We start from the raw sequence: 23,513 nt of genomic DNA on the forward strand, positions 1-23,513 counted from the left end.
CTCATAGAATTCAGCACAATACATATAAGGAATCAACATCTGGAAGTGGAGTGCGAATAGGGATAGAGATACCAATCACCATAAAAGAATTATAACAATGAACTACATTTCCCAGCCATCTGTTCACCGCTAGAGGTTGCCTATAAATAGTACGAAATTTCCTCATTATATGTTCCTGTGCTGTTCCATCGGTATTATAATGTCAGGTCCACAAGATACATTTAAAGCACAACCAACTCACATTTAAATCCCCTCACAGAGCTATAATTTCCAGCACACTCAGCAAATTAAAGTTCCCAGGATTCTATGGGGGAAGTCAAGCGATTTAAATGTGTGTTGGATGCAGGGGCATAGGAAGATAGGGGCGGTGGGGGCGGGGCGCCCTGGGTGGCGCGATCCCAGGGGCGCCATCGCGGCTGCTCGCTCTGCCCCCAAAATGCGCGCCCCGCCCCCAGAACACGTGCCACGTCCCTGGGGGCAGCACGCCTGCTCTCCGTCCCCAGTGGCGGAGCATGAGCTCCACCGCTGGTTGGATGTACTTTAAATGTATGGTGTGGATCTGTCTATACCATAGCTTCAAGGTGGAAATAAAATGAGTAAACCTTGCATGAAGCCACACTATCTTTAGTCACAGGTGAAAAATGAATTTAAAAGTCAGAGGGAAATAAACAACTAAGAATTCTAAACCTGCAACCACCAACCAGAATCTGCATACCTTTTATCCTTCTTTTGCAAACTAAGTTTTTCTGTGTGGAAAAACGTTAAAAGAAAGATAAGGGAAAGCCATGGGAAAGAGCCAATGCTCAACAATCCAGCATTATATTAGGTGCTCTGTGAAACCTGCACTTTGATTCCACTTCCAGCATGGGCGTAGCTCAACAACTTTTCTGGATCCCCTAAAAAAAGCCCCCTCCCCAGGCTCCCCTAACAAAAATCCTGGCTGCATCCATGACTTCCAGCACCAAAGGACTCTGCTGTTGAAGTAACCCCAATTCCATTGCGCCAGTTTCTTGGAGCATTGGTGAACCACATTCTACTGCCTGGAACGTACCTCCTAACAAGAAATGGGATCATCCACCCAAGAGATCCCAGAAAAAATTATGATAATGCCTTTGTCAAAGGTTATAAAGGTTCCATATTTGAAGGCAGGCAGGAGATATTGTATATTTTTATTGATTTTTATGTATCTTTGTACATAAAAATAATTGCATTTGTCTTTTGTAGTCATCTGTCCAGCACTTGGGGGCCAAAAAGTGGTATATAAATATAAGGAAATAAATAAAATACATTTAAAGAGGAGATGTTTTCAGGATAGTCACCAAGTTGAGCTGAGTAGCATCCTCAAAAATTTTTTTTAAAAAAACTGGCCCTGCTGATTGGAAGAGAACTTTCTCTGAAATTGCTTAACATTGCATTTCCTTGCTGCAAGCACTGCTGTGGTCTGTGACATCTATCACACAATTTCCCTGTCTTCTGCAGCTGAAATGACAGGGGGGTGGGTGTGCACATACTCTTGCCATAGCAATATCAGGTCAGAGACATACTGTATGTGAGAGATCTTTCCACCTTCCATGCGTTCTATCCACTGGGGTGAATTTGTATATACAGTTGTTTGTTTTCTTTTTATGGCATTTAACAAAACAAAGAAGGGCTCATTCGGTTGATAGGAAAGCAATGCAAGAGAACTTCCCCAGCCCCAGAGTTCATATTTTATTGCTGATTGCATTTTTCAAAGGAAGCTGAGGGAGATGAGTCACCACAAACCACAGGCTTGTTTCCGATAGTGCCTGCTACAGCTCACAAGAGGAACCACCAGTTATGATGCTTCTATTTCCCTCTGTTTCTAGCAGCAGAGCTTTCCTACTGTTTGAGATCCTTTAATCTACTTAGTCCAGGTAGGCCCCATAGCAATCTTAGGGTCAGCCTTCTTAGCATTGTACTTGTGTCAATTTACAACAGCCTCAGGGGTTGTCAGGTACCATGCTGAGGAGGGCTGCACTGAAGAGGAATGGTGGGAGCCACACCCTCCCCCTGCTCCTGCTCCTGAATCTTCCCAGAAGCAGGAGGACAGTATAGATTTGGAACAGAGGTTTGCAGAGGGACATAGTTCAGAAGGCAGAAGCTGGGAAATGCTGGATGGGGAACAGCTAGAAGAAGAAACACTGGAATAGAGAGTGTTAACAGATTCACAGTCTCTGGACAGCATTCCTCCACTCAGCCCAAGGTCAAGAAGAGCTCAGAAAGTCTCAGAACAGAAAGCATAGAAGGTACAAGCTCAGATTACAAGAAGTAGGAATGACGTAGATTAATAGTGACGGAAGGGGGTGTGATCCTTAATTGGGAGCACCATCATGTCTAGGAGATGTGTTCTTTGTTCTCTTGCTGTGAAAGTTTCTAACTGGTAAGATGTTCTTATCTAATGCCAAGGGGGGAGGGAAGCCAATTCCCCAAAGTCTGACAAGGGTGGATTTTGGCCTTTGAAATTTCAGCAATGCCAGAATCCACACAAACCTGCCTCTTACTTTCCGTTTTGCTCAATTCACTATGTCAGTTGTGCGGGGGAACCCGTTGCACTGCCGTATATGCACCTCTGAACAGGCTTCACCACTCTGATCATCTGTGGCAGAGGCAGGCAAATTTTAGGTTTGAAGGATCAACTTGTTTTTCCACTAGAAACCTGAGGTCCACCAACCAGAGCCAGCAGCAAAATGGTGTTTCCTGGAAGATGGACACAATTATAAAATGTGGCACCTCTGAGCACTAGTTTAGCCTGATGATTATTTTCAATACAGTACCAGAACTGGAGTTTGCTCCCAATTCTACTCCTGTTCCACCTACCACCACCAAGGTTTCCTGATCTCAGCAGCCTAATTCAAGACAGTGGAAGATGGAGAATTGTTTTGGGCTCTATTGTTAAACTATTGGACCTGGAAAGCCTGGCTGATCATCTGCAGTTCATCTACGGAACTTAGTATTGCCTAACATATTCAATATACTTACAGCATGTGCAAGATGATTTGAAATAAGTAGGGGGATTGGTTCCCCATTATTTAGTCAAACAAAATGTTGGACAATTTCCTGTTTAAGTATTTAAATAGTACAGTGGAGCTTTCTCCCTAAGGGTGTTGAAGAGAGAAAAACTACAGTGATTTTTTTTTGTCATTAAAAACTACACTTCCTTTCCACAGTTGGACAACCCTTATACTGGGTCCAACCATAACGTCACAAAAGCATGGAAAGCTTTTGAGTTCTCCAGAGCTTTTCATCTGGCAGAGATGTGATACAAAACAAAGGGGGAAGGAGGCGAAAAAAATTAAAAATAATAATGTGCAAAAAGAAGGTAGTCAGCTTGTCGGCTTGGGTGTTTCCAGCTAACCTGTTTCTCAAGCAATCAATGTGTGTGGGTTGTTGGGGTTGTTGTTTTTGCAGGGAGATTAGATAACATTGCCTATTTAATAAGAAATCATGCTGATTTGTGGGGAAATGTCATGCACTGGCAGGATGCAGAGGAGGGATGGGAGGCACCAGCCGGGGAACTCCCAAGGGAAGAAGGCTCAGAGATAGGAACTGGTGGGGAGACGACAACAATGAGTGGTCCATGAGAGAAGAGGGAGAAGACTGGGAGGAAGAGGTGTCGGAAGCAGAAGAGGTAACAGGGTGTGGTGAGCCGGAAGAGGCTGTGGCAGAGAGCAGTTCAATCTCCAAGGCTGAAGCAGAGGCTGGAGAGGAGGTTGGGCAAAAGGCAGAGTGGAGACATGTTGCTGAAGAATCTAGGGAGTCTCCCCCTCCTGTTGCAACCAGCTCCCCTCCCCTCTGGTCTCCTAGATCAGGCTGAGAAATGAAAAGAGCAGAGCACAGATTGGCTCTGCACAGACACAGTTTGCAACTGCTTGGGAAAGACCTTGGAGAGGAGGAGCCTTAGAGCGTGATGGGAAGGTGGGGGCCTTCAGACCTTGCAACTACTGGGAAGAGTTGCCATTGTTGGCACTGACTAGCCATATTCTCTAGTTACCCTGTTTCTCATATTTTAAGGCATCCCCATAAAATAAGCCATAGCAGGATTTTTAAGCATTCAAGGAATATAAGCCATACCCCGAAAATAAGACATAGTGATAGGAGCAGCAGCAATGCCGGCCGCGGCAGGAGGAGGAGGAAAAAAATAAGACATCCCTTGAAAATAAGCCATAGTGTGTTTTTTTGAGGAAAAAATAAATATAAGACGTGTCTTATAATATGAGAAACACGGTATTTTTGTGCTCTGGACACCTTAAAGTCAGTCCTGCATGGAAGTTTACAGTGGGGCAACCCTGGTATGAATGCAATTTTGTTAATTTTCTTCTGTCCACCATAATATTGTTTTGCTAATAAACCGATAAGGGCCCTGCATGTATTTGCTAACTCAGATTAGGGATGGAAAAAACTGTCAATTTCAGTTTCTCTCAGTTTCCTCATTTTTTCCAATCTTAAATTCAGTTTTCCACATTTCCACATCATCTGAATTTTTTGGAAAAAAAGTATTTATGAAAATCTGTCACCATTTTAGTGTGAATTTCTTCTAATATAAACATTTTGCATGCAATTTTGCCTAATATAATGCATTTTCTGTATGCTGTTTTCTGAAATATATGCATTTTTATACACATTCCTTGGCTGGAGAACTGCATTGCAATATTCAGTGAAGCGTGGACGCTAAAGGATGGCTAGGTTTAAGTTTGCATAGTGTGAATTAGGCAGCTTCAACTTCAAATATGAACTGAAATAAATCCCCCCAATCCCTTATTCAAATCCTCACTTGAAACAATCAGGATCCCTATGCGATACACACAAGAACTAAACTGTACCAAAGAGAGTCCTGGAACGCAAAGAAGCACTCATATAACCAATAGAAAAGTGATGTTTATTTTTCAGTGTACGCTACCTATTCAGTTACAAACAACATGTTGAAAATATCTAGGCATGCAGCACAGTGTCCTTGAAAGACAGGGGGAGTATTCTAGGATAGAAAGCTACTCTAATGAAGCTTGTATACATGTGTGAGATTCAGCAGGTTAGCAAAAGGGGGGCAGCCATGTTTGCCTGTACTGTACGTGGTACTCCTGCCAATCAAAAGCGCAAATGTGTAGTGCACAAATATATGATATTCACCACCATCACACCTCTTTGGGTGGCATGTGGGCATTGTTGCTGGCACAGTCCCTGATCCGTGGGCTTTGGGAGGAGGGTATGGTTGTTGCTCTCCTCTAGTGTGTATCTCCCTTATCTGACACAATTAGTGAATAGGATTGGTTTGCCTGGGTACAAAGATATACACATTTACCTTGGAGTAAATCCAAGTGGAACTTCCTTCTGAATAGGCATGCATAGGATTGCACAGTAAATAACCACATCAGTGGAATATGTTTTGTGTAGATGGATTCCCCTTGCCCCAATGAGTAAATAAAATACTTGCTATTGCCAGCAGGAAAGGATACGGGATGAAGAGCCAATCTTACTTAGAGGCTACTGTTTCTGATAAACTACTGTAAACTGGCAAAAGTTGTTTGAAACGCAATGGAGTGGAGGATTCCAGCCTTTGTCCCTTCAAAATCGTTTCCCCTCCTGCCCGTTTCACATGCAAAGGCCCGAGAGAAGAAATATGCTCCCTGCGCGGCTTCCAGTCAGACAAAGAGTTTGTTAAAGCAGGCGTGGCAGTAGGTCTTGCCATTCTGCTCCTGGAAGATGCCATTGTGCAACTGGGTGAGGCAAAAGGCACAGACAAAGTGCTCCGGGTGGAACTTGTGCCCCATGGCAGTGACACAGCGCCCAACAATGGGCTTCCCACAACCCAAACACACTGTTCCCTGGTGGTGGTGGTAGTGAAGCTCACAATAGGGGCGTCCATTTAATTCAAAGAAGGAACCATCTTGAAAGCTGCAGAAACAGTCCTGAAAGCAGAGGAAGCATGTGTAAGGGAATCAGAAAAATAACCATTTCCGGGATTTACATAAGAACCAGCCAGTCAGCATACTGTACAGAGTCTGGATAGAGTTATCATGACCATCACCAGTCAGCTACTGTTTTGAAATAAGTTATTCACGTTTGTGTTTTGGTTCTTGCTTTAAATCAAATTTTCAGCTTTGTAGTTGATATTTAGTGCTTTAGAGAGTCCACATTTGTCAGCATTTGCAGTTTCCCCATCAAAAATAATTCTGCTCTTGTTTTATAGAATCATAGAATCGTAGAGTTGGAAGAGACCACAAGGGCCATCCAGTCCAACCCCCTGCCAAGCAGGAAACACCATCAAAGCATTCCTTTATTATTATTTTTGAAAAATGAAATTTTGAGTTTTAAAATAGAAACATTCTGTTTCCTTTTGATATGAAACCAGATCCCCCTTCACATATGAATTGTGATAAGCAGGTAGTGGGCGTGCACTGCAGGCCCTGCTCCTGGCAATGGAGCCTAGTGGTGGCCCCACTTATGGACATCCACAGATGCCTGCACTGAAGAAGCCTTCACATGAGCCTTCACACAAAGAAGCAGCTGCTCATGCACAGGTTTCTGTAGTGAGGATGTCTGCACCAACACATGGAGGTCTGTGGGTGGGGCTAGAGGCATGGACCAGGAATCACTTGAAGGATGCTTAGGAATCTGGCAGTTCAGGTGGGGTGTGTGTGTGTGTGTGTGTGTGTGTGTGTGTGTGTGTGTGTGTGTGCTGTACAGTATGCAACTAGTATTTAAATTCTGCAAATCAAGGTTTTGTTTTCATGATTTGGTTTTTAAAATCTGAACTTTGCTTTTCTTTTAGAATGCTTTTCTGTTTCTTTTGTCTTTTTATTTTACTCTTCTCTCTTTTTCTTTTTCTTTTTCTTTTTCTTTCTTTCTTTCTGTTGTCCCTTTCTTTCTTTCTTTCTTTCTTTCTTTCTTTCTTTCTTTCTTTCTTTCTTTCTTTTTCTGTTTCTCCTTTGTTTTTCTTCTTTTTCTTCTCTCTTTAGAGTCCTATGTGTAGGGCCTTTATTAAGGTCCAGAGATTTTATATTCATGGGGGTGATATATGGGTTGATGGGGGACCCTGGATGAGAGATGTTGGTCTCCCAGGGTGAGAGTATAGGAGGAGAAAGGAAATATTCCAGGCGAAAGTAGGAATAAGCTACTGTCCTCTGTGTGTGGTAAGGGCCAAGAATTACTTTTAAGAGAGTCTTTTACTTATTTGATTTGTATTTTCTGTAGTTGAAATTTCACTGTCTTAATCTTAATAAAATCTTATTAAGAAAATTTTAATTAAAATCTCATGAATAATAAAACCTGAACTTTGCGGTTCAAAGAGCTTTGGCAGTTTTCTATTTGGGAAAGGGCTGTCATCCTGCACACTGACTCTTTAAACCCATTAAAGTCATTGCTGGTTTGTTTTTATTATGAGGATTTATTGTTTTATTGATATTTTATTTTGTTACCTGCCCTGGAATCAAATTCAGTGAGGAGCAATATACAATTTTTCAAACAAATTAATGAATCAAGTTTTTGGGATTTAAGCAACCTAACTACATGCAGGATTGAAGCTATATCCTATCTGAACTCTGTCTGGACTTCATAATTCTTGGTTCTGTTAGCAGCCTCCTCAATACAAGTTTTGTGGCGTATATAAGTTTTCCGCCCAGCAACCCAGAATGACCTCTAATTGGAGCAGACTATTCTGCATTTACTTACCCCACACACAAAGCACTCAGAGTGCCAGACACCATTCAATGCTGACAGATACTGATTCATCACAGGCTTGTCACAGCCTTTGCACTTGGAAGAAAAAAGGGCCATGAAATCCTTTTGGCAATATGGCTTCCCATCCTTCTCTTGGAAACCTGTAGAGAAAGTATGGGGAGATAGAGCTTTTAGAGAAGAGGAACCCCATACCATAGTTTGTATTCAATGTAGCAATAAGATTATTCCATCAGCACAATCATATCTGCTTGTCCAATGGAATGACCTCCTCTCTCTTCCCCTTCCCACTTGTTGTTCTGGGGGTCTCCCATCCCACCGGAGAAGATTTGACATCAACCAACCAATGTTTATCTATGATTATCTCCTCTCTCTTTAGCAGATAAGTGTCCCTTCTCAGAACCCCTAGAGAAAATAAGCGTCCCTCCTCTGCTGCAAAAAGGTGGTCAGCTACTCTTTGATCCCCTCAGCCTTTCTCTGCCTGTCTTCTCAACAGAAACAGCCTTGTAGGTGGCTCCTTTTCACATGAAGAGTCCAGTGTGGAGCCAAGGGGTGGAACTCAGTGTCACAAACGATCCATCTGTGCAAGCCTATCACCTTATCAGATGGAACAATCTTTCCCCCTGTGGTGCTGTTCTGGGGATTCCCCAAGCCAATTTCATGGGGCTGGGGGTGGGAGAGAAGGAGAAGCCCCACTGAGCAAGTGGAAGTCCTTCCACAAATGGGTCTGTTACTTGAATTCCGCCCATGATCTTATTCTTGCCTTCGTTGGGATTTTGACCCACTACCTTCCAGTCAAATCAACATGAAAAGGCTGGATGTGATCAGCTTCTGCCGAATGGTTTTTCTGCATGGGCCCAGTAAGCAATGTCTAGTTTACCTTGGGTGTTTTACTCCCCGGGGTGCCTCCCTTGGAAGCATTAAGTACTCAACAGGTCCTTGTGATCGAGATTCCTTCAGCTGATCTGCCTGGTTCATGGTTTGTCTTGGGAACATATTGTTTTTTTTAACTTAATAGACCACTCCACATTTCAGCAGAAAACTCTAGGCGGTCCACCTGGGCTCAAATATATGTTTCACAACTAAAGCATGTTAATTATTGGGAAATTAGAGTACTCAGGTTCTAGGCAGGCTGCTCTTTTCCTCCCTAAAAACAAAATGCAACAACTCGTCCAAGCATATCGAGCTGTTCGTGCTACTGGCCAGCTAAACTGCACTAATCTGTACTGATTCTAAGAATAATCTGGTACAGTCATAGGCCAGTTGCAACAATAGGATCACACAGTGCTTTGCTAAACTCTTGCAGTGACAGTTCTCCTGAAATACTTACAGCTCAGCAATCCATAATTGCTCCAAGCATGCAACGGAAGCTGAGCCATCGTCACACCAAGGATTAAGAAACTGTTGCAAGGCTAGCACATTTCTCAAAGTTGCTTCTAATAGCATGAAGCAATAACACTGGGGTGTTTTCAGGAGAAGCCACTCTAATGGCAAAGAATGGTTGCCACGAGCTGGCAAAAGGAACCAATCCACAGAGTTCAGGGACGAGTCAGACTCTAAATTCACCCACAAAACTTTCTGCACTCTACTTATCTTATAATTAGCAGTCTGGGGACTTGAGCTCACCACTATGTGCTCAGTGATCCACTGGGGGGCCAATTACTGGAGCTGGGCTCCTGGGAGCACATCAGAACTAGTCTGTGATCAAAAGTCCCACAGTGAGCACAAGTGTGTTTACGCTTTTCTGATGGTTATTCACAGAGAAGGAAATAATAAGTCCCTGTGACATGCCACCCAGGTAGCAAAGAAATTAAAACACATCATAGGCACACTCACAATGACTTCCTCCTAGGACACAGAGACAAGCTTTCAATGAGAACTGTGATGCTGGTAGAATGTCCTTTGGTAGAATGCTGATACCATAGTGCAGGCATCCCCAAACTGCGGCCCTCCAGATGTTTTGGACTACAAATCCCATCTTCCCCAACCACTGGTCCTGTTAGCTAGGGATCATGGGAGTTGTAAGCCAAAACATCTGGAGGGCCGCAGTTTGGGGATGCCTGCCATAGTGACTCTGAGTCCAAATGGAGAAGCTTTGAGGAATCTCACTATAGAATTCCCAAAACAGTCTCTTATAGATCACAACTTAGAAAGAGTGATGCATGTCTTAGCAAACAAGTTGTCACTCATGAATCCTGGCTGGTTCTTATGTCAGGTCAAGTTGAGCACATTATGGGTGACTTCTATGTACTGCATTGGATCCAGACTTACTTTTGACTTATTTGTCCTACTGATTTCAATAGTCTCCTCTAAGCATGCCCACGTCTTGAACCAACCCAGTGTTTTTACAGCTTGAGGTCTTTTTGAAAGAGTTAGAATAATGCCACAAACTCTCTGGTCATCTCAACGTATTAGTTTAACGCCCCTGAAGAGGTGACCGAGTTGCTTCTGCTTTTAGCTAGGCTTCCGGGATGGAAGCAGGAGGCTTTCATACTTATGCTAAATACCAGGGACATGATTCAATCAAAATTAAGCACTTAACTTGCCTCATTGGTTTCAGTGGGACAGTAAAGCATACCTCTCCCATTGAGAGCAATGTGACTGAAAATGCTTTAGAGTAGGGACAAACAAATTTGCCAATTTTGATTTCTCTGTTTCCCACCTTAAGTTAATTTCATCAATATTTTAGTGTGCACTTCTTCCAATATACAGATTTTTAATGCAATTCTGTCAAACAAACAGTCTTCCAATCAATTTCCCCAAATATAACATACTTTTGAATGTATGCATTGGTATGACAGGCAGCTGCAGGATGTCTTAGAATCGTCTTGGCAGCTCTGTGGAAAGAGTTCTCTGGTATCCCTTATACCAAAATGCTACACAATGCAATCCTAAGCTTGTTCACTCAGAAGCAAGTCCCACTGAGCTCAACTAGAATTGCTCCCTGGTGAAGAGTAGTTAGGATTTTGCAGAAAACAATTGTGATTTAGCAGATTTTAGTCTAACTAAAAGAGAAGGGGGGGAGGGAAGTTTCAAATGGCAGGGAGCAGCAAGTGAAGATTGAAAGGGCAAAAACTGTATGGATTTCTACTATGCAAGCAAGCACGGAAAAGCTGAGGGAAGGGTCAGGGACTGAGGGAGAGGAAGAAGACGCACCATCATTGCCAAACACTTTCCCACAGTGAGCGCAGAAGAAATGCTCTGGGTGCCAAGTGCGATCCATGGCTGTGAGGATTTTCTGCAAAGAAAAGGAGAAGAAAGGGTCATGGGATTTCAACACTGGGAAGCCCTGGTGGTTAAAAGGGCAAAAGAAGGTGGAGGCAGAGATTGGATAAACTCTCAACTTGCTCTTGATCTGAATCAGAACCTTCTCTCAAAGCAGCTGGAGGAGGAGAGAGAGGGCAAAGAAAGAGATGTGAGTGGAGGGCCCCCTATTATTATTATTATTATTATTATTATTATTATTATTATTATTACTTCTACTATTAAAATTTCCATACTGTTCTTCATCTGAAGATTCACAGTATTACTTTTTACAGTATTAAAACACAAAAATGCATACCATAGTAGCAAACAAAAACAATACCCCCCTCCACACACATTGGGGGGCCATTGGGTGGTATAGAACTCTACAGCTCCCCAAATCCTGTTCACTTGATCATTAAGTCCCTATTTGTATGTTCTCCATTGATGAAAGAAATCACCCCCCGGAAACTCAACAAACCTGTTGCACCTGGAACTGGGTGCAGAGAGTACAGCTGAGTTGGACACAGCCTGAGGAAGTACAGTACTATCACCAGACTAGTCCGTTGTTTCCAGGAACTCTTCGTGATGTGAGACTTTTGTAGGTGGGCCAAGAGTTTGCTTGGACCCTGGGTGAGGACCTGGAGGCTGAGAGGGAGGGTGTGCCAGTAGGAAAATGTGTGTCTGTGTGTTGTGTGTGTGTTGATGTAAGATTTTTATATGTAACGCTGTATTTTTGCAATATTTTGTTTAAGTTGTCTGTTGTTGCTTCAGTTTTTTGTACACCGCTTAGAGATATTCTTTAATACATTGATACATTGATTATTGATACAGAAAGTCAATAATCGAGTCAAATCAAAGGGAGCAATAGCAGTCAGAAGGTGAGGCTAACATGACACACCTCCTTGATTGGTGCAGCACAGTAAGCGCAGTGAGGAGAGAAGAGATCATGGTAGTCTTCGGGGCAGTAGGCCTTGCTGTCCCGCTCATAGAAGGGGATAGAGCTCACTTCCTTTCCACAATGGGCACACGTGAAGTGTTCAGGGTGCCACGTCTTTCCCAGTGCTGTAATTACCTAGAAACCAGCAAGCCCAAGAGGAGAGTTTAGAGGCATGTGTCCCTTTCCAACAGGATGTCTCTCAGATGTTTGTCATGGGGCCATGTTTCTAATCAACAAGCCCCCACATTGCTCAGTGCACCACAGGACCACTTTGGGTTGAGAGGGCAGGACCCTCAGCAATATGTGGCAGACACTAAATGGCCAATCTGCAGGAGAAGAAATCCCTTCCTTCTATCTGAGGCAAACCAAACACTTCACAAAGCAGATATGTGACAAACCATTGGTTGTTCATAACAAACCTCTAACCCATTGGGGCTGAAAACTACTGGAGAGGTCAATTCTCTCTCTGTCTCTCTCCCTCTCCTACCTTTCCAACGATGAGTTTGTGGCAGGAAGCACAGTGGCCCTTGGCCTCAGTGGCAACACCAAGGTCCTGCATATCATGTGTCAGGCCTTGCAACATGCTGTCTAGGTTGTCAATGGTATTCTGTTTTGTTGGTGATGGCTTCTCAGGACCTTCATTTCCATCTGAGATCTGCAGAAAAGCAAATGATTTGGGTTCTCGCTTTTTCATTCATTTATTTCTATTTACTTTTTATTTAAAAACAACAACCCTCCACTTTTCTTAGCAATAAATCAAAAGTGGTTAACAATGGAAAAAAATAAAGTGATAACACACCAAGCACAGTAAAACAAGCAAATAATACATAACAGCAAAAGAGGAGATAAATAGATATACTCAACATGGTGAACTTTAACAGTGCCACAAATCTTGCTCCCTATACATAAAAAATACTCTCTTTTGTATTACTCAAGTTTTCTCTCTCTCTCCACTTAAAACTCCTAAATCTCACTTATTCTACAAAGCTTTTCCTGGATCACCATGCATGAACCTTTTCTGTCTTGTCCCACAGAAGTGTCCCTTCTCCCCGCACAACCTACACCTTCTGTTGATTTTTATTGCAACCTTTCTTCTGCCTAAGCTGGAGATGAGAATGTAACTTCTGCTCTTAATTTGCGATGGCTAATACAATGACCACAAAAAAAGCATTAAATATTCCTTAGGAACAGTCTTGGTGCTGCACTATCATTTCCCAGAAACTGTTGTTGTTTCTCCTGCAGAGGGTCAGCTGGGTCTGTGACTCACCTTGTCCTGGATTGTTCCCAAGCAAGCCAAAAGTTCATCCAACTGTTGAGCAGGTGTGGTGAATGAAGAGAGCACTGGCTGTGGAGTTTGCACTTGGCTAGAGGGAATAGAAAGTCAAATTTATGACTGAAGGAAAGGAGGAAGGACATTCTTAAAATTCTAAAATGAGCCATGTTCCCTTTGTCCATCATGCATGTTCACACATATAGGCCCCGATCCTGGCTACACCTTAACTGCTACCAACTTCAAAAAAACTTAGAAGGCAGAAATGGATCACTGGGTGGGGGTGGAGCTTCCTAGCAGGTGGGTCATCGTTACTTACCAGGAGATATGGAAGGACAGAAAGGTTGGCACATTGCAAATGCACCAGCAGGAGCACTAAATTGGGCCTGGCAATGCATTTGCACCACACTGACCTCCCCACCACTTTGACCCGGTAAGCAACAATGACCCAATACGTTTCCAAGCACAATTCAAAGTGTTGGTGTTGACCTTTAAAGCCCTAAACGGCCTCGGTCCTGTATACCTGAAGGAGCACCTCCACCTCTATCGTTCAGCCTGGATACTGAGATCCAGCGCCGAGGGCCTTCTGGCAGTTCCCTCATTGCGAGAAGTGAGATTACAGGGAACCAGACAGAGGGCCTTTTCGGTAGTGGCACCCGCCCTGTGGAACGCCCTTCCATCAGATGTCAAGGAAATAAGCAGCTATCCTATTTTTAAAAGACATCTGGAGGCAGCCCTGTTTAGGGAAGTTTTTAATATTTAATGCTGTATTGTTTTAATACTCAATTGGGAGCCGCCCAGAGTGGCTGGGGAGACTCAGCCAGATGGGTGGGGTACAAATAATAAATTATTATTATTATTATTATTATTATTATTATTATTATTATTATTATTATTATTATACCAGGAAGCTACTCACTTCTGCTACAATGTGCCTGAGATCCTTTTAAAGAAAAACTCTCCCACATCTTCATTCCGCAATTGGTGCATCGATTCCATGTACTGTATCTGATTCAGGAAAGCCATATGGCAGCAGTATCTGCCCTCCCCCTGATTCCCTCCATTTTTCAAGGCATGCTGCCAGTGGGGGTGGGGGTGTTTTAGTCCACCCTGGGATAAATCACACAGACCACGTATAGCATGGTTCATCTCTCCCCACCCCTATATACATCCAACCATAGGAAAGGAGGTCAAGTTGCAACAAATCCAATCTTATCCCTCATCTTCTTCACTAAATCCATACATCTGAAGCAGGGGGTAGCCAACATGGTAGCCTCTTGTTGTTGAACTACAACTCTCTTCATCCCTGGCCATTGCCCATGCTGGATACCTTGACCTGAAGCCAGCCTGATACTATTATCTAGTTAACTACGGACAAGATTATATATGAATTATAGCTAATAAGCTGAGTTGTTTTTCCCCAAGAGGAATTTTCACCTTCTTTGGAGTCCCAAAATTATATTTTGTGTTGAATTGCTTGAGGGTTCTTGGAAATGGGGATTAATAATTACCAGCCCAGGTACCCCTGTCTCACAATGTGCATGTAAAATCGGGCATATGAGTAGTACGAAAGAATGTTCCTTCTGCTTAAAACGATGGCATGATTCCCCATTCTGAAAAATAATCATGCTATGCTTAAATGAATCAACTTGTCCCTACTAACATTCAAGAGTTGATATAGAAATCCCCGATTGGGACATTCAAAGCTCTGGAATAAGAATGATAAAAGGACTATACGAACGGACAGGCTGTACTTAGAAAGGGAGTTATTAAAGGAGGACCTACAACGTTACTTGCTAGAGCTGGCGATCAGTGGGAATGGAATGTGTAGATTTGGCCTCCCTGTTTGGTTTCCCCTTTTTAGTGTTAAGAAAGTTTTTGAGATGCAGAAGCCTCTGCTCAGACCCAACACAATGGGTGGAGCCAAAGGGTACTTTCCTTCAGCTCTCAGCCCCAGGGCAATCAACGGACAGATTGTTCTTTCTGGCAGATAGTGGGGAAGCAAGCTCCTTGAAGCCATTCAGCAGTTATTTTTGTGTTATAAAACTTTCTTTTGGGGTTGTGGTATGGTATATGGTATAGATACATATGTATGCATATGAATGGAGATAAGTTTGCCTTTTATCAGTGACCATTTCTGGTAACCTTTGATGCAATGCTAACTAAGCATTAAGAGAGCAAAAGTTTACATGCCGTACAGTTTTGAGCCATTATCTGTGGAAGGCTTCCCTAAAAAAACCCACAAAAAACATGCAGCACAAGTGAGCCGTGTAACCTGCCTTCCTGATTCAGTGTTCATTTACCTGTAAATACGGTCTGCATCTTCTTCACGGTGTTGAACATCATGTGCTGGTGGCACCTGGGAATATACACAAGAGAAGATATACAAAAAGGACACTGCCTCCCCTCAATCATATGCTCCTCTCCAATATTGACTGTTATCCTGTATTAACCAGTTCTGAAAAGCAAAGAACCACCAGAAATTGTTACTCTCCTCTGTTTCTCTTGAGCTGCTTTATAGTTAAGTTGCCATCTCCCATTGTGAAGCCAGCTCCTGGTTTAGAAGACTTTGGAGCAGATCTCAAATATATTTTCTCCCATACCTATTGACTCCCCTTATCTCCCATTACTGCTGCAAAGTATTCAATTATATTCAAAACATACAGGGGAGAAAAGCAGACAACTGGATCATCACAGCATAGGATCGGGGCAGCCATGCTATGCAACAGTCTCCACGCTGGGAAGTCTCATGTGTGAAAGGATATATGCAGTTTGAGGAGCTGCTGTAAACTGAATCAAGCCAAATGCTCCTCAAGTCCACTATACCGGTAGCTCAGTGAACACATCTCCAGAACCAGGGGCAGAGGTACCTGTGGTCCTTGAACCCCAGGGTGTGGAAAATGCCGCCTTCCTGATGTTGTTAGACTCCAACTCCCAACAGCCCGAGCCAGCATGACCCATGGTCAGGGGTGATGGTGTTGTCATCCAAAAACATCTGGAAGGCCATAGGTTCCCTACCCCTGCTCTAACCAGACTTGAAACTTGGGGACTTATATAATATATGCAAACCATGTGTGTACAGTAGCTTTATGACTCTACCAATGTAGTTATGTATACAGTGGTACCCTGCAAGACGAACGCCTTGCGCAATGAAAAAATAGCAAAACGAAAGCGTTTTGCAATTTTTTGGACGGCTCGCAAAACAAAGCCGTCTATGGCCGTGCTTCGCAAGACGAAGCAGCCTCACAAGGGGAAGGGAAGCCGCTGCCGTGCCGCTGCCGTGCCACCACTGTGCCACTGCCGTGCCACCACCACTTACCTTTAGGACTCCACCGGTGACGTCCACGGCCGCCGCTTCTGTCTCCTGCAGCGGCGCGGCGCTCATGGTGGCCTCCACGGCTCCAGCCTTGCCCTCCTTGGCGGCCTCCACAGCTCTGGCAGGAGCAGCAGCGCCACTCACCAGGCAGCCCTTGGTGGGAACAGCGGCAGCACCTGAAGGAGTGGAGGCTGCGGCGGGAGGAGACCCCGTGGCTCCGGTCTTGCTTTCTCCCATTTCTGTATGGCTTCCAGACTCCTTCCAGACCCCTGGCCCTCCTCCTGCTTCCCCCTCCCCAGAGCCTTGAAGACTTCCAGCCGTGGCGGGTGAGTCAGTGCCTTTGGGGGGGCGCTTCTCCCCCCCCCGTAGGAACTCATGAATTAAATTTCAATGCATTCCTATGGGAAACCGCGCTTCGCAAGACGAAATTATCGCAACACAAAACAACTCGTGGAACGAATTAATTTCGTCTTGCAAGGTACCACTGTACTTTCATTTCCTTTTTGGTTGAAATGACCTGGATGGTAGCAACAAGAAATAAACTTTGACTCTGAGTCTACAAATGTAGCTGATTTGCTGAAAGAGGTTCATTTTTCTGAGGTCATCAGGCAGGTCTTTAGTCTGTGTTTTGCAACTTGGACTTTGGACTTTTTATGGGTCAGCCACATTTTGTTATTCTCCCCCCCCCCAACCATATATAAGACAAAGTGCTTTTACCCAAACTCTGGACTAGGTGAAAAATGACAGCAATGTGGTGGATGAAGCCAAGAACTGGAGTGAATTGTCTGCTGGGGACACAAGGTGTCATGTGGTTCCCCTGTGACCAGCAAGCCATACCCAGCCCATTAAGCCCTGTGTGTGTGTGTGTGTGTGTGTGTGTGTGTGTGTCCGTGTCCGTGTCCGTGTCCTCAAGACTCCCTGTACTCTGGGAGTGCAGGGAAAACAAACAAACAAACAAACAAACTGCTGAACTGATTCTCTGATGCTCCATATGAAGTGTCATTTCTGCAACGTTTGGGAAGCCCTTCCTAGATTAGTCATGCAAGACTGGGATACAGATCACTCCCTCTCCCCCACTTACCAGATCAATTATATCTGGTAAGCAGAGTCTTCACCCTGGCCCTGGGATGAGCAGAGAAACTGAAACCTCTCCACCCATCCCAGTGCCAGGATCAGGACCGAGATTACTCCTTCGCCTTGCTGACCAGAGGATCAATCTGGTGAGCCAGGAGAGGGAGTGATCTGCACCCTTTGCATGCATCTCTCTGTGTAGGTGTGTACATGCATCTGGATCTGGGTGTTGCTGAGTGTGTTGCTGACTGTGTGCGCTCTTGTGTGTGTGTGTGTGTGTGTGTGTGTGTGTGTGTGTGTCTGTTGTGGGGTGGCCATGCCTATCACTGGCATTAGGCACCTGGAGGGCTTGGAAGCAGGGGATGTCTCCCTCAGCCCCCAAAGGTGTAGTCACCCCAGTGTGATTCATCTTGAAAAGCTGAATTAACCGGCAACTTGCTAAGGAGGTAAACAGCTTAAGGAGAATACCTTCTTGGCTTCCGGGGCAACTGGTTTCTTCTTCTGGGTGACACTGGCCTCTGCTGCTGCTGCCGCTGGTTTCTCCTTGTTGTCACGTTCCAGAAGAAAGTAGCCCTTTGGGGTTACTGGATCACTCACAGTTAAACTTGCTGAGGTTTGTTCCAGTTCTGCCAACAAAGCATCTGAACAAAATGATTATAGTTTAAATTTTGTCATTCCCATCATTCATCCTCTCTTCCTGCCCCTGTCATGCCCATTGGCACCTTCCATCTGATTCTGAGTGCTTTGGCAATAATAGGCATCTACATCTATCAATAACTAGCAATCTGCCTGTCAATTTCATGGGTTATGCTGGGGCAAACAAGGGCAGAAGGGAGTTTTCTTTACAAACGTCTACCATTATTGGTGTAGGGGTGGGGATAATATAGACCCTGCAGAAGGAGGAAGCAAGTTAGAGATGTTTCTCCATTCCTTGATTCTTCTTCTTCTTCTTCTTCTTCTTCTTCTTCTTCTTCTTCTTCTTCTTCTTCTTCTTCTTCTTCTTCTTCTTCTTCTTCTTCTTCTTCACTTGTAGCCGAGTAAGATTGTCTTCCATAAACACAGTTTTAACAATGAGTCCGTAAGTGACTGTGGAGGCCAATTCCGGATCCACACGTCCTTCCACAGTGGTGACATTGGTTTCCGGGTGGGAGTTGATCACAGTGTGGCTTTGCCAAGCATGCCTTCCTCTTAGCACATTTCTCCCTTGCGTCCTGAGTTCGTGTGTCTTCAAAGCCCATGACACCTTTGGTAAAGACTGTTCTCCAGTTGGAGCGCTCACAGACAAGTGTTTCCCAATTGTTGGTGCTTACACTACATTTTTTTTGAAAGATTTGCCTTGAGAAAGTCTTTAAACCTCTTTTGTTGACCACCAGCATTACGCTTTCCATTTTAAAGTTTGGAATAGAGTAGTTGCTTTGGAAGACGATCGTCAGGCATCCGCACAACATGACCAGTCTAGCACAATGTCCATGACAGGGGGCACCTTGCTCTGGAAGCCAAGCATGATTAAGGAATGGAAAACTTAATTTATTTCTCTCTCTCTCTCTCTGGATTATAAATGTGAAATACAGTATTTCCTGAGTATGAGCATGAATAGCCACACAAATCTTTGTCTAGAGTTCTCTCTAGTACCACCTCTCAACAAGCCTGCTCATCCGAGGCTATATACAGGAAGTGCAACCAAGCCCAACAGTTAAACATTTAAAAATCTAATTCGTGGAGGAAGACAGAAACACTTGCACAATTGGAATAAATGCTTGACTTTGATAGGATCATATGCACCAGCTGCTATTTGCCCCTCCACATCTTAGGGTATAAAAGGCAGTCTGCTTATTTTGGACCTTTTGGCAGAGAGGTCTCTGGTCACAAATCTCTTCTAACCTCAGGGTCAGCATCTATATTTATTTAGGTTTTTTTAATTCCCTCCTGAAGGCCAAGAGCTGAGAGCTAGATGCTACATATGCTCTGTAGGGACAATTTAGAGGAATGTTTTAATATGGTATTTTATGTTAAATATAGCAACATCCACACCATACATTTAAAGCATTGGTGCAGTGGTACCTTGGTTCTCAAACACCTTGATACTCAAACACCTTGGAACCCAAACACTGCAAACCCAGAAGTAAGTGTTCCAGTTTGCGAACTTTTTTCGGAAGCTGAATGGGCTCCGTTTTGAGTGTTACGCTCCCGATTTGAGTGCCACACTTCCGTTTTGAGTCTTACACTGAGATCTGTCTGGTTTTGCTATTTATTTTGCCTTTTTGTTTTTGTGGCTTTTTTGTTTTATTTTTGTGACTGTGTGGAACCCAGTTCAGCTACTGATTGATTGATTGATTGATTGATTGATTGTGTGGCTGCAGTACATTGTTTTATGGATCAATGGTCTTCTTAGATAGTAAAATTCACATTAAATTGCTGTTTTAGAGGTTGTTTTTAAAAGTCTGGAATGGATTAATCCATTTTGCATTACTTTCTATGGGAAAGTGTGCTTTGGTTTTGGAACGCTTTGGTTTTGGAACGGACTTCCAGAACGGATTAAGTTTGAGAACTATGTACCACTATACAGTGGTACCTCGGGTTATGAACTTAATTCATTCCAGAGGTCCGTTCTTAACCCAAAACCATTCTTAACCTGAGGCACGCTTTCGCTAATGGGGCCTCCCACTGCCGTCGCTCTGCCGTCGTGTGATTTCTGTTCTCATCCTGGGGCAAAGTTCGTAATTCGAGGTACTACTTCCGGGTTAGCGAAGTTTGTAACCCGAAGTGTTTGTAACCGGAGGTACCACTCTATACCTTTTTAACTCATGGCTTCCCCTAAAGCATCCTGGGAGCTGTAGCTGTGTGTGCCGAGAGGAGAATGCAGGCCTTCTAACAACTTTCAGAATCCTTAATGAACTATAGTTTCCAGGATTCTTTGTGGGAAGCAATGACTGTTAATATGGTATAATAGTACTTTAAAGGTAAGGTGTGGATTTGGCCCTGGTGGCCTCTTGTCTTGAACTTGTGGAAAGAGAAGTTTGATAAATCAGTATACGGTATGTGCTCTCTTTCTTTGCCTTGCATCTCTCTTGTGCTGACACACGTACAGTTGTCTCACAGACACTCTTGGGCTATGCAAGTCACCTATTTATACGGTGCCCAGCACAATTCAGTACATCTTCTGTCCTAGGTGCACCTTTCAAAGAGAGCTATTAAAACTTGCTGGCTTCCTCTACCACATACCTTGCTCTCAGGAAGCACAATGGTCTCATCTGTGGGAGGAGCTTTCAATATAGCCTTTCTCCTTGCCCTAATTTCTGCTTCCTCCGTTGACCCTTAGTGTGTTGTACATGACACATAATTTCACCTTTAAAAGATATCCGGTGGCTTTTCTCTCTCATGAAATGAAATGTCCAAAATCAGAAAAGTGAGAGCCACAAGGTTGTTGTTCAGATACTTCCTCTCGCGGAAAGGAAAGATAGTTGTCATGTGGCCTAACAAAGACCTCAAACTTACATCCAGTTAGATTCAAATAACACAAAGGAATGTCAAATAAAGGACAAAAGTTGCCGCCTTTTAAAGGCATGAACCATATTCCACAAGTTCAACAGGCAATATATTATTGCAGAAGCCTGATCTCAAATTTTACGCGCATATTTTTCATTAGGGCCAATTCCAGTACAAACTGAAGTTAAAAATTGTTATGTTGGAAAATCTAACCTAGACAAATTACAGGCTGAGCTGAACTTGGTAATTATGCCATTTTAAGGGTCAACAACCAAGTTTATTAAGTCGTTTGTAATTGGTTGTGCTTAATTCTGTTTTATTCTTCATTACATTATGATGCATCTCTCTGACCCACCACATTGATTTGTGGCTTTTATTGTATGTGCAAACACACACACACACACACACAGGATTACCCATTTATGGCAGTAGCTCTGATGTACAAAAGGAAGTGAGGTAGGGAAGGGAAGGATGATGAGACCACAGCAAAAGAGAAAGATATCCTTACTGCATATATCCAGCACAATCTAGAATATTCTAGAATTTAAAACTGCTAATAATTTCTAAAAAATGTTCTCCCCTGTTTCCCATATAAATTTGTTCAGATGTCATTTGCAACCACAGGTTTCTCTAACCATTCCTCTTCTTTCTACTGCCTTACCAACCATTATCTTTCTAATGTATCACCTTTTGTAAACTCCATATATTGGAAACTAACAAGGACAAGCTTGGTCCATCTCTGTGGATAAAGTTTTCCCCTCACAGAGCTGCAATTCCCAGCACCCTTAATGAACTACAGTTCCCCAGGATTCTTGGGAGAAGTCGTGGGTTTTAAATGTGCCTTGAATGAGTTTTAAAGGTACGGTGTGGATCTTTGGTTCTCCATTCCTCAAATTTATTCAAGTTCCTCTGTCCTAGCTTGAGCTCTTCCTTCTGGAACACCAGTGACCCAAATAAGGCTGGTGCTTTTCTCGAAAGAAAGTCTTTGTGCTTTTAACAGCTGTCTGAGAGGTAGAAATTCAACATCTACAGCTCTTTCTCCTTCACCATCTTTTTTCTAGTTATGGAGAAAGTTGTACCTGGTGAATTCTTGCCTGTCATGCAGCTGTGAATGTTAAAGGCACAAAGCCTCTGCCAGATGGAACTGTGTCATCTCAACAGTTGGTGTCTGATCTCTTCATATCTTCAATTTTCCCTGTTCCCTCACCCCCACCCCCACCCGGTTAAAGAGAAGATGAAACAGTGTGGAATCTTCTTGTGCTTTCTGCACCGTGTCAGTCCTTGCTGTTTTGCTATAATGCGAAAGAGTTACTTACCTAAATCATCCATTGCCTATATTTGCACATGGAGTCTTCTCTCTGCAAGACGGCTCAAAGGATCCCCAACACAGTCTTGGAACTGAAGGGGAAATGAACAAGATGGTGAGTGAGCGGGACCGTAATTCTGGCAGACTTTTTCAGTTCCTCTCTCTAGCCGTACTTCCTTTCTTTAGAAGCTGAACAGTTCTTTCCCCCCTGCGAGTCACATTTTGCGCAGCTAAAAAATGTACTCAACATAGCTGAACAGGAAGAGACAGCAATCCAAGCTTATGCAAATCTGACGTGGCTGTTTTGTGAGATCTTTCCTGTAGATTTGGCGTGGGCCCTGTTGCATCCGGCAGATTGTAACATACCTGAATCTCTTCAGAATGGGATAATGACTGGCCTCAGAATAAGTTAATACTTGGCAGGTGCTGAAAAGTAGAAGGCATCAGTTATACCCTGACCTTTTCCACCACATCTTTGGAAAATGCAGGGCTTGGCTGCACCTTTAGGTAGAATGAAATGGCTACCCCCAAGGCAGTGGGCGCTGTTTTTCTGATATTGTTTTATTGTTTTTATGTAATCTTTGTATATTGGCCCGATTATAAGATGCACTTTTTTCCAGATTCCGACCATGAAAAGTTAAAGTGTGGCTTAAATCCACGACCTTACAAAAATTGGCTTTTACGATATTCTGCTGAAACAGACATAAATGGAACAAAAAAAATGTTTTATTGTCAATTTGCAAGCTTGAGACTGTTCATTTGCCATTTATGGGTGTGAGTGCCTGTGGAATTGTAGCAATTGAATAGCGATTTGTGATTTAACTTTTGCGGACTTGCAAGATCAAAGGCTTAAATTGGCTCAGAGTTACAATTCTACTATGGTAACCGCAGCAATTTTCAGCCTGTAACCCAATTTTAAGGGAGTGGCTCATATTCGGGTCATGTCTTCCCCCCCCCTGAATTTTAAAGGTGCAATTTATTTGCAGGTGTGGCTTATATTCAGGCCAATACAGTAGTAAGCCATTTAGAAATACTTTACAATGAATGAATGAATGCTGTGTGTGTGTTTGTGACAGTATCCCCTGCCCACTCCTCCAGAGGAACCCCACCTTCCTTTTTTTTTTTTAATTTTAAAATAGACTTTATTAGAAAATTTTAAAAGATGTACAGACACCAAAAAAAAAAATTT

The 23,513-nt window shown here is 43.4% G+C and overlaps 1 protein-coding gene across 1 annotated transcript; it reads right to left on the reverse strand.

The window, feature by feature from the left end:
• Nucleotides 1–4,876: 4,876 nt before the first annotated feature.
• Nucleotides 4,877–22,919, reverse strand: LPXN (leupaxin). The gene is made up of 9 exons (XM_035124441.3): nucleotides 22,335–22,919; nucleotides 18,001–18,173; nucleotides 15,449–15,504; nucleotides 13,143–13,239; nucleotides 12,363–12,530; nucleotides 11,837–12,010; nucleotides 10,849–10,930; nucleotides 7,687–7,835; nucleotides 4,877–5,924 (listed from the first exon to the last, which is right to left on the reverse strand). The coding sequence occupies exons 1-9, from the start codon at nucleotides 22,345–22,347 to the stop codon at nucleotides 5,658–5,660; spliced, it is 1,179 nt and encodes a 392-aa protein (XP_034980332.1). The 5' UTR covers nucleotides 22,348–22,919; the 3' UTR covers nucleotides 4,877–5,657.
• Between the last annotated feature and the right edge of the window lie 594 nt (nucleotides 22,920–23,513).

Source organism: Zootoca vivipara, chromosome 1 (genome assembly GCF_965207765.1).
Source record: "Zootoca vivipara chromosome 1, rZooViv2.hap1.1, whole genome shotgun sequence".
Lineage (NCBI taxonomy): Eukaryota > Metazoa > Chordata > Lepidosauria > Squamata > Lacertidae > Zootoca > Zootoca vivipara.